This window comes from Scardinius erythrophthalmus, assembly GCF_964197995.2.
Source record: "Scardinius erythrophthalmus genome assembly, chromosome: 3".
In the NCBI taxonomy this organism is placed as follows: Eukaryota; Metazoa; Chordata; class Actinopteri; order Cypriniformes; family Leuciscidae; genus Scardinius; species Scardinius erythrophthalmus.
Genome location: NC_138223.1, coordinates 19,281,381 through 19,297,303, shown reverse-complemented (window position 1 = coordinate 19,297,303; position 15,923 = coordinate 19,281,381). Strand labels below are relative to the sequence as shown.

The 15,923-nt window shown below is 37.9% G+C and overlaps 1 protein-coding gene across 2 annotated transcripts in view; it reads left to right on the top strand.

Moving 5' to 3' along the window:
* trim2a (tripartite motif containing 2a) overlaps window positions 1-15,923 on the top strand; it is a 41,515-nt gene that overhangs the window by 17,343 nt on the left and 8,249 nt on the right. For both annotated transcript variants that reach the window (XM_081362079.1, XM_081362080.1), the window contains 4 exons: window positions 11,186-11,364; window positions 12,675-12,909; window positions 13,131-13,282; window positions 15,159-15,339. In XM_081362079.1, the coding sequence (XP_081218205.1) occupies window positions 11,231-11,364; window positions 12,675-12,909; window positions 13,131-13,282; window positions 15,159-15,339 (702 nt within the window). In that variant the 5' untranslated portion in view covers window positions 11,186-11,230. The remainder of the gene's footprint in view (window positions 1-11,185; window positions 11,365-12,674; window positions 12,910-13,130; window positions 13,283-15,158; window positions 15,340-15,923) is intronic.

The following is a 15,923-nucleotide window of genomic DNA, read 5'->3' as shown; positions in this document are numbered from 1 at the left end:
AGCGGTTTTCTGAGAATGGCGTCCTGAAAATTTACGGGTGTGAGTTCAGTTATAGAATGCAGTTGTCGCTCCCGTAAATAACCATACTGTGTGTACACATAACCAAATTAAGGACTCAAATACTAGAGTGACAACCGTATTCTGCTGCCGTGTGAACTGTGCTATGTATCATTGTTTTTTCAGCATCTTCCACCATGATCTCTGTGATTTGACACCATGTCAAGTTAAAAATAGTTCACCAGTTTACATCAAAACAATGGACCAATCAGATCAATATACAGATACATTTACATATTACGTATTAGGGTACGCTATCTGTTTTATTTGCAGCAGTGCATGGGAGTTAATTCACTTCCATTGTGTTCCGTTTAGCTGGTTTTAATTTAAGAAATTGTCCTACGTGAACGCCCCCTTATGCTCTGGTTCAGATATTCATGGCCTCCTTACGTCTCTCAATGTTGCTATGGTGATGTGTTCTCAGTGAAGCTCTTTTCCAGTAGAACAAGGGGGTGGATGCCCTTGAGGGATCCGCTCCAGCACTGTGGCTGTGTCCTGCTTCTCTCTCACTGATCTACAGTATTTGTGACATGCCCTACATTGCAAGCTAATCTGCACATCCTGTGAATCATATCTAATGTTTCTATTTTAGATGACAGTTTGTGGATGTTTTCTCATAAATTGCTTGTTACATCTCTAATGCCAGTGTCTTACTAGTCATTTTTTTGTCCAGCTGATTTTCAGTCGTAATATGAGCAATTGTATGATATGTACAGCATCTTGCTATATACACAGTCGGGAACATCCCAAGGTCTGACAGTTCTTCTGATGTTATCAGTGATATCCTACTTCCTCCGTATTTCCTCAACGCAACTGTCAGATTTATGAAAACTAAATAGGCAAACTAAATAGAATTAGGAACTGGGCAGAAATGGTTTACATGTAACATGAAGCTCACACTGTAGCTATGCGTAAAAAGGCAGTGTTATTGATTTCAAGAAGAGCTTAAGATCATCAGGGTCCAAGAAGAGTGTTGGAGGCAGAGCCAACGGAAATAAACAGAAACCCTTTGCCTTAAAGAAAAGAAAGAGGATTCTCTACACAGGAAATGATAGCAATTACAGAACAAATGGGTTTGAGTGGAACCATGCTGGTATTGTGGTAATCTGAAGCATTTTAATCTTAGAGCATAAAGTCTCAATTTTCCTCATCATTGAGGGCAGACTGGATAAGACAAGCTGTCTGTCTTTAAATAATACATTTTAGCACTTTTTATCAGTGTATTTGTTTTCATGATAAGGTATGGTATTAATGTGAATGAATTATAATGTAAAAGCAAGGTTTTTTTTTCATACTAACCATCTATCCACGATGAGAGGGTGTTGCTTTGCTAAACTGCAGACGTAAATAGATTTCCCAATATGTAAGAGATCTGCGTTTCACTCTAAAATGATTACCTTATTCGGCATCCAGTGCAGACAAACCCATAAATTTTCTCTTTATGAGCTTCCATATCCCACACCAGAGTATAATTTTCAGTCAGTTATGTAGATATTGTCCTGAAGCCTGTCTTTAGAGTTTGACTTTCACTGAGCACGTTGTGGTCAGTGGATCGAAACACAAGCATGATTCTGCTCTGCTCAGCAGTGAGGACATCTGGCCTGCTCCTCTGCTTGGCTTTTTGCATTGTGTGCATTAAAACAGACAGCTTTTAAAGGCCGAATGAAATATTTACTGCTACGACTCTTTCTGTTTTAATAACATCTTAGGGGTACTGTAGAATGCATCTCTTAAAAATAAAAATAGATATTTACAAAACTGGTGAAAGCCTCCAACCTGCACTGCAACAAAACAACCAAGCCTTTTTAAAAGTATCCTTAAAATGCAGATATTTTGCCTTCATTTTTACTATGTAAAAAAGGAACAGCCCCCCCAAAAAAAGAGAAAAGAACAAAAAAATAACAGATTAAAGGGTTAGTTCACCCAAAAAGTGAAAATTCTGTCAGTAATTACTCACCCTCATGTTGTTCCAACCCCGTAACTTTCTAATGAAAGACTTTCATTCATCTTCGGAACACAAATTAAGATATTTTTTATTAAATCTGAGAGCTGTCTCACTCCTCCATAGGCTTCTAAGTTCTATGTTATTGAAACTTGACGGCCCAGAAAGTTAGTAAAGACAATGTTTATAATAGTCCAAGTGACTACAGTGGCTCAACCATAAGTTTATCAAGTGACGAGAATACTTTTTGTGCACAAAAACAAACAAAAATAACAACTTTATTCAACTATTTATTTTCTTCTGTGTGGGCCTCTGAGTGAGTTCACGTAGTGTAACAGCGCATCGCTTCTGGGTTGTACGTCACAACATAGGTTCACTATGTGAAACTGGATAAGCCCAGTTTCGAGTCATCACTGGATAAGCCCAGTTCCATATTATCTAAGTCATCGCTAATTAAGCCCAGTTCCAAGTCGTCTAAGTCATCGCTGGATAAGCCCGGTTCCAAGTCGGCGTTGGTTAAGCCCAGTTCCAAGTTTTCTAAGTCATCGTTGGATAAGACCGGGTCCAAGTTGGCGCTGGTTAAGCCCAGTTCCAAGTCATCATTGGCTAAGCCCAGTTCCAAGTCGTCTTTGTCAAAAAAACAAGTCTAAGTCATCACTGGATAAGTCTAATGTTGTCCAAACCGTCGCTGGTTAAGCCCATTTCCAAGTCTTCGCTGGTTAAGCCCAGTGCCAAGTCATCTAAGTTGTCGCTGGATAAGCCCGGTTCCAAGCCGTCACTAGCCCCGGACTCCACCTTGGCCCTCCTTTGCTCAATGCTTCCTCAGCTCCACCATGGTCTCTCATCCTTCAGGCTTTGCAGGTCCCTCTTCCCTTTGGCTCCACCTTTGTCTGTCGTCGCTCTGGCTCTGCTTCAGACCTCCGGATCTCCATCAACCCTCTGGCTTCGCCGGTCTCCTCCTTCACTCCGGTTCCTCTAATGTCCTCACTCCCACCCTGGTCTGCTAAGCCCGCTTCTCCACCTCGGTCACGTGCGCCTGTGTTCCACTGTGGCCCTCCAGGCCTTCAATGTCGCCTTGGCTCTTTGGCTCTTCTGCTCCACCTCAGTCAGTCAATTTTAGTTGTATATGCTTTCGCTCTGTGTGTTGATTAACAGTTCATTCTGCGTCACACATGTTTTTTTTATTTTATTATTCCTTTATTTTAATTTTCTTAAAGACAACACACACACACAATGCCACCAAAACAGTAACTATGAATATAACTAAATATACTTTGTACATGCAACTTTGAGCTAGGTACTTACAGCTTTTAAATTAGAACATCCACCCCCCTCCCCCCACACTATTGCAATTATTGTAGAAGGTTTCTTCAAGTGCTCTACAAACAAAAACATTTTGTACATGGGCAAAGAGTTAACATACACAATATTTTATCCTGGTGAACGGCAACAACAGAAATTAAAATAATGTATTATCAGACAGTTAAATTAAAGGAGCTGTGAAGCAAAAAATAAATAAATAACAATAATAAACATAAAGTTTGTTCAGTCCACCTGTAAGAATTTTCCATGTGCATTTTACACATACATTTGATGAGGTTTTGACTTAGAATAATGAAGCCTATGAATTACCTTGAACTGAATAAAATTGTGTCTAGCATTCATAGAACATGTATGTTTCTCAAGAACTCATCCCACATGTTTTCATGAATGTTAAAACCAATTTCCTCCTCCCAGTTATGTTTTATTTTCTCTGTGTTATTGTCCACATTTTCTAGCAGTAATTTGTAAAAGTTTGACACACTACCTCTCATACCAGGGTGTACATTAACTGCATCACGCATCTTTCTTCTCGGATTTAGCTCATGCAACCCCTGACAGCTGTCATGTAAGGTTCACTTAAAGTTAATATTTAACACTTCATTTAACACTTATTTAACACTTCATAACACTTCATAATCATTTATTAACACATTTAATAACAAATTACATTTTTAGCAAATCTTAAAATTAATATTTTTATTATTATTATTATTATTATTATTAATTGTCTTGTTTATTTACAAACTTCTTTACTAATTACTTACTACACAAATTAGTGTAGAATTTACTATACTATCAGCCATAACATGGAAATAATTATTAGCTTATTATCATATCAGTCAGAATTGAAAAAATTGGCGTATCCCTAATCTTGTGTGTGAATCAGTATGTCTTATTACATTTTGAACATATATGAATACTTCACTTTTTTTTTTAATCCAAATTAGCACACAAAAAAAGGAAAAAAAAACACACAACTGATAATAAGGAGCCTATAATGCAGTGCTGCAATACCACATATCCAGAGTTAACCAGTAAACATTTAATTGAATATTGTGCTGTAGCTGTGACATTGCACTCAGATCAGGTCACTGTCCACTGTCAGTCATGGCTCATGTTTTACCCTTTAAATTATTTATTTGATCCATTTGTCCACTGACAATAAGTTATGACAGCATGCTTTAATTACTAGTCAAGTCAAATCACCTTCATTTATATAGCGCTTTTAACAATATGGACTGTTTCAAAGCAGCTTTACAGTGATAATAGGAAATTAAAGTAACAGAGATTGTTTTGAATAAAGAATAAAGTTATTGTTCAGCTAAATTTAGTTTTGATCGACTCACTTCCGTTGCAAAGATGATTAGTTATTAACTAAGGGGCCGCTTACACAACACCGTTCTAACAGAAAACCCTTAACGAGCTCCGGCCCGCTCATTCGCACAACAACAGCGCCTGGTGGCACGAGAACGCAGACTTTGCAATAGGTTCCAAGGTGCAAGCCTTGAAAAAAAAAAAAAAAAAAAGTATATATATATATATATATTTTTTTTTATTATTTCTGCGCAAGCTTTGAAAATGCAAACCTGTGAAAACGCTGACAACGTGCACATGCGTATTACGTGTTTAGTCTATAGGTATGCGCGTTTGAATATATATGTGCACAGGCGTGTTGTCTTTCTTTACAAACTGACCTAAACAAATTACTTGTCTGATCTTAAAAATGTATAATACAGAATTATTTAGCGCTTCCGAGTAGCCATGTGAACTGGAACTATTTTGACGTTTTATCTGTACAGAGGTAAAGGGAAGGAGAAGGGGGCCTTCACAGGGGAGAGACTAGTTGACACTTCAGGACTGTGTTGTCGTCGTGTCCAGGCGCAGGTCCTTCATCAGATCTAGATACGGCCTGGATCCGGTGGTCTGCGGTAAACCTCAGGATAAACAGAGAGACTAATATTAGCGTAGATGCCATTCTTCTTATGATGTAACGAGTACATCAGGATTTATTTGAAGTGTTCCCGGTTCCGGCTGACCTAATCTATGCAGCCTAACATTGAATTATAGAAGTTTATAATGTGTTATGTGTATGCTAGGTCAAAGAGATGTGTTTTTAGTCTAGATTTAAACTGACAGAGTGTGTCTGCTTCCCGGTCAATGTTAGGAAGACTGTTCCAGAGTTTTGATGCTCAATAGGAAAAGGATCTACTGCCAGCAGTCGATTTTGATATTCTAGGTATGATCAACTGGCCGGAGTTTTGAGATTGCAATAGACGTGAAGGACAATAATGCGTTAAGAGCTAGCTTAAGTACTGGGGAGCTAAACCATTTAGTGCTTTGTAAGTAATCAGCAATATTTTAAAATTTATGCTATGGTTAATAGGGAGCCAATGCAGTCTTGATAGAACCGGGCTAATATGGTCATACTTCCTGGTTCTGGTAAGAACTCGAGCTGCTGCATTTTGGACCATCTGTTGTTTATTTATTAAGCGTGCAGGGCAACCACCCATAAGAGCATTACAATAATCTAGCCTTGATGTCATGAACCCATTAACTAATTGTTCCGCATTTGTCATTGAGAGCATATGATGTAATTTAGATAAATTTTTAAGATGAAAGAATGCGGTTTTACAGATACTAGAAACGTGACTTTCAAATGAAAGATTGGTATCAAAGAGCACACCTAGGTTCCTAAATGACGACAAAGGTTTGACAGAACATCAAGTGTTAGACAGTATTCTAGGTTATTACGTGACGAAATGTTTTGTCTAATAATTAGAAACTCTGTTTTTTCAGAGTTAAGTAGTAGGAAATTACTAGTCATCCAGTTTTTATATCAGCTATGCATTCCGTTAATTTTGTGAATTGGTAAGTTTCGTCAGGGCGTGAAGAAATATACAGCTGAGTATCGTCAGCATAACAGTGAAAACTAATGCCATGTTTCCTAATGATATCTCCTAAGGGTAGCATGTACAGAGTGAACAGCAGCGGTCCTAGTACTGAGTCTTGTGGTACTCCATACTGAACTTGTGATCGATAAGACATCTTTTAATTTACTGCTACAAACTGATAACGGTCAGATAAGTATGATTTAAACCATGCTAGTGCAATTCCACTAATGCCAACATAATTTTCGAGTCTATTTAAAAAAATGTTGTGGTCAGTAGTATCAAATGCAGCACTAAGATCGAGTAGCCTAACACTAATAGAGAGATACAACCACGATCAGATGATAAGAGAAATCATTTGTGACTCTAATGAGAGCTGTCTCAGTACTATGGTATGGTCTAAATCCTGACTGGAAATCCTCGCAGATATTCTTTCTAAAAAGGAACATAGTTGTGACGATACTGCCTTTTCTAGTATCTGAAGGTAGTAACAGAAAAGGTAGATTTGAAGTCGGCCTGTAATTGACTAATGCTGTAGGATCAAGTTGCGTTTTTTTTTAACAAGCGGTTTAATCATAGCCCGTGTTACAGGTCCTGGGCAGTCGGGAGGACTGTAAGATAAGCAGTTTAAAAACTTAACTTAAAAGTAAATGAGAGAGAGAGAGACAATAGTTAGTGGTTGCTTAAAGGTCCTCTTTGTTGTCTTTTAATCAACATTGTACTTCAGAGTCATCAAGACACCTTGAATCACAGGATTCACAAATACATTGAAATACATATAACATATAGATACTTAAATCAAATCACAATTAATAAGTAAATAAATAAATCAAGAAACCTTAACCATATGTACAGACATGCTCTAGCCTAATTCACACAACTGGCTGAAATCGTAAGTATACACGAATGGACTTCTTTATGACAAAAGCATGTATGTATATGATATATAATATGACATTAAAACATGTAAATAAACATTTGATATGAAAATGAATGAATTTAATAACTAACCTTAAAAGTAAATGAGAGAGAGAGAGACAATAGTTAGTGGTTGCTTAAAGGTCCTCTTTGTTGTCTGAGGATGCACCACAGTCGTCACGGCAACTCCTCTCTCTCAACTGCCAACCAGAATTCAGAAGATGCAGCTGAGCTGCCCAATGTAAACTCACTACATAATAAAACTTATATATACAAGTAAACTGAAATAGACATAGGTAATAAAAGAAAGAAAGAAATATATACAAACAATCCAATATTCCTGTGACCCAACTAAATTCAGGGTGGTCACACCAGCTTAAAGGTTTTTGGTACGTATCCTAATGACAAAGATGAATTAATGATATTAAGAAAAGGATCTAGGACCTCTGGAAGCATCTCTTTCAATAGCTTAGTCGGTATAGGGTCTAACATACATGTTGTCAATTTAGATGATTTAACGAGTTTAGAGTATTCTTCCTCTCCTATAGCAATGAATGAATCAGATTTTCCTCAGGGAGACTACAATGTACTGTCTGATGCGATACTGTAGTAGACTGTTGCATAGTTATAATTTTCTCCCTGATATACTGCAACCTGTCTTTTGAAAATCATATTTCATATGTTACAAAAACGGCCTTTTTCCACTTTAGAAACATTGCTAAGCTACGTAATATGCTATCTGTTTCTGATGCAGAAAAGTTAGTTCATGCGTTCATGACCTCGAGACTAGATTACTGTAATGCTTTATTAGTTGGTTGTCCTGCATCCTCAATAAACAAGCTACAGTTAGTCCAAAATGCCGCCGCTTGAGTTCTTACTAGATCAAGAAAATTTGACCATATAACACCGATTTTATCATCACTACACTGGTTACCTATAAAGTTCCGTATTAATTACAAGGTTTTGCTACTGACTTATAAAGCCCTAAACGGCTTAGCTCCAGTTTATTTAACGGATCTTCTATCGCCCTATAATCCATCGCGCTCTTTAAGATCACTAAATTCGAGGCTTTTGGTCTTACCTAGGATATCCAGATCAACCAAAGGAGGGAGATCATTTTCACATTTAGCTCCAAAACTCTGGAATAGCCTTCCGGATACTGTTCGTTGCTCAGACTCGCTCTCCCAGTTTAAAACTAGATTAAAGACGCATCTCTTCAGCCAGGCATTCATATAATACTTTTAATCTTACAGTTAAATCCGGTCTCTAGTTCATAAACGCCAGAGGAGAACTGGCTCCTGACTGAGCCTGGGTTCTCCCAAGGTTTTTTTTTTCTCCATTAGGTCACCTGATGGAGTTTTTCGGTTCCTTGCCACTGTTGCCTTTGGCTTGCTCAGTTGGGGATACTTAATTTAATTAATCAATCAACAATACTATTGATCAGCATTACCAAACGTGGACGTTTTACACTAGAAACAAACACTGATGTACTATTTTATTTAATACTGTGAAGCTGCTTTGATACAATCTGTATTGTGAAAAGCGCTATATAAATAAAGTTGACTTGACTTGACTTGACTTAAAGCCCAGCTTAGTATGTCTCCAATCAACATCTTTTTAGCATAGCCTAATACTGATAAACACACACACAAAAAGAAAACACAAGTGGTCTACATTAATCTTGATGATTCATAAAGTAGAATAAAGCAAGGCTGACTTCAGAGTTGATATTATCAATCTTGTAAGTAAAGAAGTTCATAAAGTCATTACTGCTGTGCTGCTTGAAAACGTCTAAGGTTGAAGCTTTATTTTTCGTTAATTTAGCCACTGTTTCAAATAAATACCTAGGGTTTTGTTTATTTTCTTCTAGTAGGGTCGAAAAATTAAGCAGATCTAGCCGTTTTTAAGGCCTCTCTGTACTCAATCGTACTCTCTTTCCATGAAATGTGAAAAACTCTAGTTTTGTTTTCTTCCAGTTGCAATCCATTTTTCTGGCTCCTCTCTTAAGGGCCTGAATGTGCTCGTTGTACCACGACGTTGGACTATTTTCTATTTTCGGAGCAACTGTGTCTAAAGTGCTGGAAAAGAGAGAGTCAAAAATTTCCGTCGCAATATCAAGTTCTAAGCTATCTGGGATGCTGAGGAGATGAAACTGATCTGGAAAGTTATTAATAAAGCAATCTTTAGTCGCAGAAGTGATAGGTCTAACATTATTTGTAACACGGAGTCGGCTTTGCAGCCTTAGCTAAATGTAATTTACACAAGGCTAGATAATGGTCTGAGATGTCATCGCTCTGCTGCAGAATTTCAACGGCATCAACATTGATTCCATGTGATAATATTAGATATAGAGTATGATTACGACAATGAGAAGGTCCTGACACGTGTAATCTTGGGGGTGGACTCATTTAAAGTAATTTAATTGTCTGGTTTTAGCCAGGTTTCTGTCAAACACAGCACATCTAGATTATAGTCAGTAATCATATCATTAACAATAAGTGCTTTTGAAGTAAGGGATCAAATATTCAGCAACCCGAGCTTAATCATTTGTTCATTTATATTATATCTGTTTTTTATTTGTTGAACATACATAAAAAATTTACTCTTAAATGGGTTTGGGAGTTTTTTGTATTTCCTAATTCGGGGAACAGACACAGTCTCTATATGATGATATCTAGGTGAAAGAGTCTCTATGTGATGGGATTTATCTGATCTCAGTGACATGAGACAGCTAGCAGATCCAAAACAAATAGTGTTCCAACCAATCACTGACAGGGGGAGGGTGTTGTGAGGTTTTATGCTCGTGCACGGCTGCACGCGAAGTCGGAGCTGAAGAAGAAGCTGGCGCATCGTTAGGAAAGATTAGATGAATGTGATAAAAAAAAATTTGGGGCCTGAAATCACTGATACAACCTTTAATTTTAATGAACTCCGACTGGCGAAGTCGAACATCATTAGTGCCGACGTGAATAATAATCTTAGATAATTTACCATTAGCATTAGCCAGCACTTTTAAATTTGCTTTGATGTCAGGCACTCCGGCTCCCGGCAAACATGTTACTATGGTGGTTGGTGTCTCTATTTTCACGTTCCGTGTAATCGTATCGCCAATGACTAGGGCACATTCAACAGGATTCACAGTGGGTGTTTCACTGAGTGGGGAGAATCTATTTGTTATGGTAATCGGAATGGAAGAGCGGTGTTTTTGTGAGACTACAGTGTCTCACGGTCACCCAGTTGCCCTGCTGCAGGCTCTACAGCCGGAGCCGAACAATGTACAGAGTTCACTAAGCTAGTCACATCCAAAGCAGTATCTATAGCCCTTGCATTCTTACTATTCTCGATTAAAGGTTGGATGTGTGTCTCTAGTTCTGAAATCTTCTCCGTCAGCCTGACTATCTCCCTGCATTTATCACATGAAAAGTCCTCTGTGCTGACAGAGAAGGCTATGCTATACATGTGACATGAAGTGCAAGTGGCAATAACAGGAGAAGACATTACTCACCGTGTTTGTTGACTGATCCAACTTACCACAGTTGTTTGATAGACTCGTAAAAAGCGCGAGAGAAAAAAAGACGGCAAGCACGGATGGCAGGTTAACAGGCTAGCGAGATACTAGCATGTTGTACTAGCGATAACCATTTAGATAAAAGCTAGCGAAGTCAGATTAATGTGATAGGCATTATTAGACTAAATCTAATATATGTTGATGAGTAAGTTATATTTAGCAATATAAACAAAAAGGAATGATCGGAAATAGAGATTCAAAACAGAAAGCTATACGGAGCTTACAGACGCAAACCACCTGCAAGGCATGGTTTTATAAGCATGGCGTACTACTCCACCTTGTAATGGTGAAAGCTTAAGGTTTCTTGAGAACTGGAATTCTAGTGTTGTGACGTGAGATCCTCTGCACCTAGCACCTTATTTGTGTTCATTAATACAGTACGTTTTCACAGAAAAAAGAAACCGCTACATCATGTGGCACTTTCCAGGAAAAATAGCTCATCTGTTATTTTTTCATTTAATTATTTGAACTCCGTTAACCTCTCCCCAGGGCTCGGGCTGAAGACGTGTGGGAGGCCTTTGATAGAGTGTTAGGATGGCCACTGAAGCTTCTACCCTCCCAAGTCCTGTGGTGCGTCAGATCAACAAACAGTTCCTGATTTGCAGTATCTGTCTGGATCGCTACAACAATCCCAAGGTCCTTCCCTGCCTCCACACCTTCTGTGAAAGGTACTTCATTTCTGATATTCCGTTATATTGCTTAATTTGGTTATTTTACAGCTATTTGTTTTGTAAAGTGTAAATTACATTATTTTTTATTTCCCATTCTTAGTTCTGTAAAGGTAATTTTACTCATTAGAAGGCTTTGTAATACAGAGTACAACTTAAAGGGATATTTCATTAAAAAAAATGACATTTGTTTTTGAGAATCACAGAAAATGTCCATACGATGAAAGTCAGTGGTCAAAGTCAAAGTCTATGACGTCATCAGCAGAGTATAAGTGGGCGCCTGCAAAATACGTCAACACTTTTGTCTGAAGGAGACGTGCAGGGAACCTGATGCATGTTTAATAGATGCTGTGTGAACATGAATAGAAACACTGACACATTTGTACATGCATAAATAAATGTGAAACAAAATATTAGTATTGGCCATATTACTAATTCACAGATGCCATTAAGTTTGACTGGACACAGTTCCGTCTAGGATCATAGAGGAGTAATAAAAGTGAGAGAGGAAATGATTTTTGAAATTTGAGGATGTCCCTTCTTCTATACCAGCTTTTTGCATTTAACAAAAATGATAGAACCAAATAGTGATGTAATATATGGCACCTGGGTGCCAATGCATGTATTGAGTATGCAGCACAATTTACAATGAAGCCCTGTATTATGGCTTCTATTCTTTTCAGATAATCACGTGAGTGATGACAAACAAAGCCTCATTTTCCATGTCAGAACTTTAATCCTAGTCTGAACTGTGAGGAGTGTAGTGTACTTTTTAAGCCATTTGGTTTTGGTGTTTGAGTGAAGCAGTGATAATTCTTACAAATACTTATATACTTATGTAAGAAATTACATCTGCTTTAAAAACTGTCCAATAACATTTCAAATTGATAAAATATGCATTAAATTTCCTGGCTTAATGGCTGTTGTAAATTTACAAACCAGCAGATGGGGCTGTTGTCGATACTCAAAGGCTTTAAAAAATGTTCTGGTTTCATCAGGGAAAAAAGCTTCAGAGCTTCATGAGGCTTCATTTCCATATCCCGTGACGCAACACACAACAGGGAAAGGGAAGGGAAAGGTTCACGGCATCAGTGTTATATACTTCCCTTATATTTCACAGGAAACATGAGTGTTAACCAGGTGTTTGCTGTTTTATTCCAGAATAGCACTCCACATGAATCTATACAGGGTGCCCACAAGATGCCCAATGATCAGTTTTATCTAAAAAACAATATGAATATGTCTTTCTGGTGAGAGCCAGTTATTACCACATAGGTTGTCATTTCAATAACCTGTTCCTATTGCTCCAGGTGTCTGCAGAACTACATTCCCGCCCACAGTCTGACTCTGTCTTGCCCCGTGTGCCGTCAGACCTCCATCCTGCCGGAGAAAGGTGTGGCGGCACTTCAGAGTAATTTCTTCATCACCAACCTGATGGAGGTGCTAAAGAGAAGCCCAGACATTAACCTCAGTGAGGACTGCACAGACGCTATCAATGGAGTGGCCACTGGACAACCACTCTCCTGTCCCAATCATGGAGGAAACGTAAGACTTACACAGCAGTACAGGATAACTAAATCTCTAGTGTACAGAAGCCTGACTGTATGGTATGTTAGAAGTATTTTCCTCCTGGCAAGTTGCATTCTGTTCATCTTTGTATGTGAAATTCCTTAAGGTTTTTGCAAAGGGAGTACATGTAAACATAACGTGAAAAGTTGTCTTTGGCTTGTCACCAGCAGGGATGCTTCTCCCTCTCTTTTCATCAGGTAATGGAGTTCTACTGTCCACCATGCGAGACAGCCATGTGTGAGGAGTGTACAAGCGGCGAGCACGCAGAACACGCCACCGTCCCGCTTAAGGATGTTTTAGAACAGCACAAAGCCTCGCTACAGGAGCAGCTGGACGCCGTCAAAAACAGGCATGTAACATACGCTTACGTACACATTGCTACAGAATTTTTAGTTACATTGTTTTCTTTTTAAGTAAAATGTCGTATTAAAAATAAGGCTCATTACGCAAGCTAATTAATGTGAACACCTGAAATGTACTGTGAATTTCACCCATTACACCAAATATGTCATCCAGGGAGGCCTGTTTTATTAGATTATATAAAGTACATGGGGCCCTATCTTGCACCCAGCGCAATTGAAGACGCATGTATCATTCCTATGTTGCACCCGCGCACAGCGGACTTTTCCCTCCACAGACGCACGTCGGTTAACTAAGAAATACACTTGCGCTCCCCGGGGCGGTTCAGTGCAAAGAGGAGGCGTGTTCCGGCGCAAACGTTCCCTCATGCTATTTTGCAGGTTTAGAAAACAATTCCGCCACTGACAGAAAAAAAATAGTTTAAAGTCAGTGGCGCGTTGCGCATGTTATTCATATGCAATTTTAAGGGCGCATGCTTGGCCTTAATCAATGTAGCGTGTGCACAACGCACATACACTTTGATTCTCTCATCTACACAGAAGCAGCAGTTTTCATTTTTGCAAATCATACATTATTACGATAGATAGGTAGTTTATTATAAAAGCATACATCTAGCTTAGACAGTAACCCAAATTATCATACGCCTGTTTAACCGAAGTTAATTTGGGTGTGTTTCTCCATCCCCAACGTCACTTCTCTGTCTTTTACGGCCCTGACGAGAACGTCGGTCTCCTCGGATGTGAACCGCTGCTGGCGCGCGCCTGGCATATCCGCCGTTACAATAGGAATCCACTATAGAACAAGCACGTCTGCTCTTAAAGAGAATGTGACATGATGCTCTGATTGGTTTATTTCACGTTACGCCCAAACCACACCTTTGAATAATGAAGCTACTTCAGACCAACCCATTTTAGATTTGCGTCGGGCGCAAGAGTCATTTATCCCGCCGGTATAATAGCAACAGCGCCCAAGACCCGCCCACAAAGTTACTTGCGTTTTGCGCTTGATACTTGCGTTTTAGATCGTTAAAATAGGGCCCATGATGTGTATAATACAAAACATTTATAAAAAATTCAAGATTATTTGATGAATAGAAAGTTCAAAAGAACAGCATTTATTTGAAACAGAATCTTTTGTAACATTGTATATGTCTTAACTGTCACTTTTGACCAATTTAATGCATCATTGCTGAATTAATAATTTCTTTCCACAAAGAAAAATCTTACTGACCCCAAACTTTTGAACAGTAGCCTAAGGTATAATGTTACAGAACTTAAATTTTTCAACATTTTTCAACATTGATAATAAGTCTAAATGATTCTTGAGCACCAAATCAGATTAGATTGATTCTGAAGGATCATGTGACACTGAAGATTGGAGTATTAATGCTGAAAATTCAGCTTCGAGATTACAGGAATAAATTACATTTTATAATATATTCAAATAGAAAACAGTTATTTTATATTGTAGTAATATTTCAAAATATTACTGTTTTTTGTTGTATTTTTTATCAATAAATGCAGTCTTCGTGTGCATAAGAGACTTTTTTTAAAAACATTAAAAAATCTTACCGATCCCAAACTTTTGAACGGCAGTGTATGTATAGGTGTTAAATAAGGGAGACATACAATATGTTTAGAGCGGTGGATCCCCAGGATCAGGATTGAAAACCACTGATGGAACAAAAAAAAAAATAGGTTTAACGACTTTACTATAATTCTAAAATGTGGAAAATAATAGTCATAAAAAAAAGAAAAAAAAAGAATGAGTAACTGTCCAAACATTTGACTAGTAGTGTATAAAAAATTGTAGTAAAAGTAACATAAAAAAAGATAAAATTAGTAACTTGTTCTTCTTTTCCTTAGACTGCCAGAAATTGACTCTGCGCTGGAGGTCCTGTCTGAGATTTTGCAGCAGCTGAGCAATCAGAAGAGTTCAATTGAAGAAGTGATTCATGCTACTTTTGAGGAACTTCAGAAGACCCTCAATGTACGGAAGAGTGTTCTGCTGATGGAGCTGGAGGTCAACTACGGACTCAAACAGAAGGCTAGTACACTTATCTAGAGGCTATGATTTTTAAAATGTTATCATTGGTAAGTAATTAGCTGTTTAGCGTGTTCTTACCATCAAATCTTTGCAACATTTTGTATTATTTTAAGTTTTTGTTAAAATATCCTTAAAGGCCCGATATACTTATGGCAAAGTTCTTTCTGTTCTTCGCTTAGAGGTAAAAAGAAGTTTTAAATACCTGAGCAGCGCTATACTGTTAGCAAACATCCCGATGCGGCGTTTAGATAAATATGCACACTTTCCTCTCAATAACAAAATAAACACAACAAAAATGACAGCAGTGAGAAAACAGTAAAGACTCTGATCTTGTAGATACAGTATGTTTGCACCAGCTTTACAATTCAGCACTCCAGTGAAGTCATTTCACATTTATTTATATACCACTTTATACAATAGAGTGCTTTAAAGCAAGCAGCTCTACAGTATTAACCATGAAAAAAGAAACGTGTGAGTGTCAGTTTCAGTTAGAATCACAACTTTAATTTCTAAAGCAATGAATTTGACCAATGTCAAATAAATGTCAAATAAAAACTAGTGATTTCTGGTTGACTATTTTACAT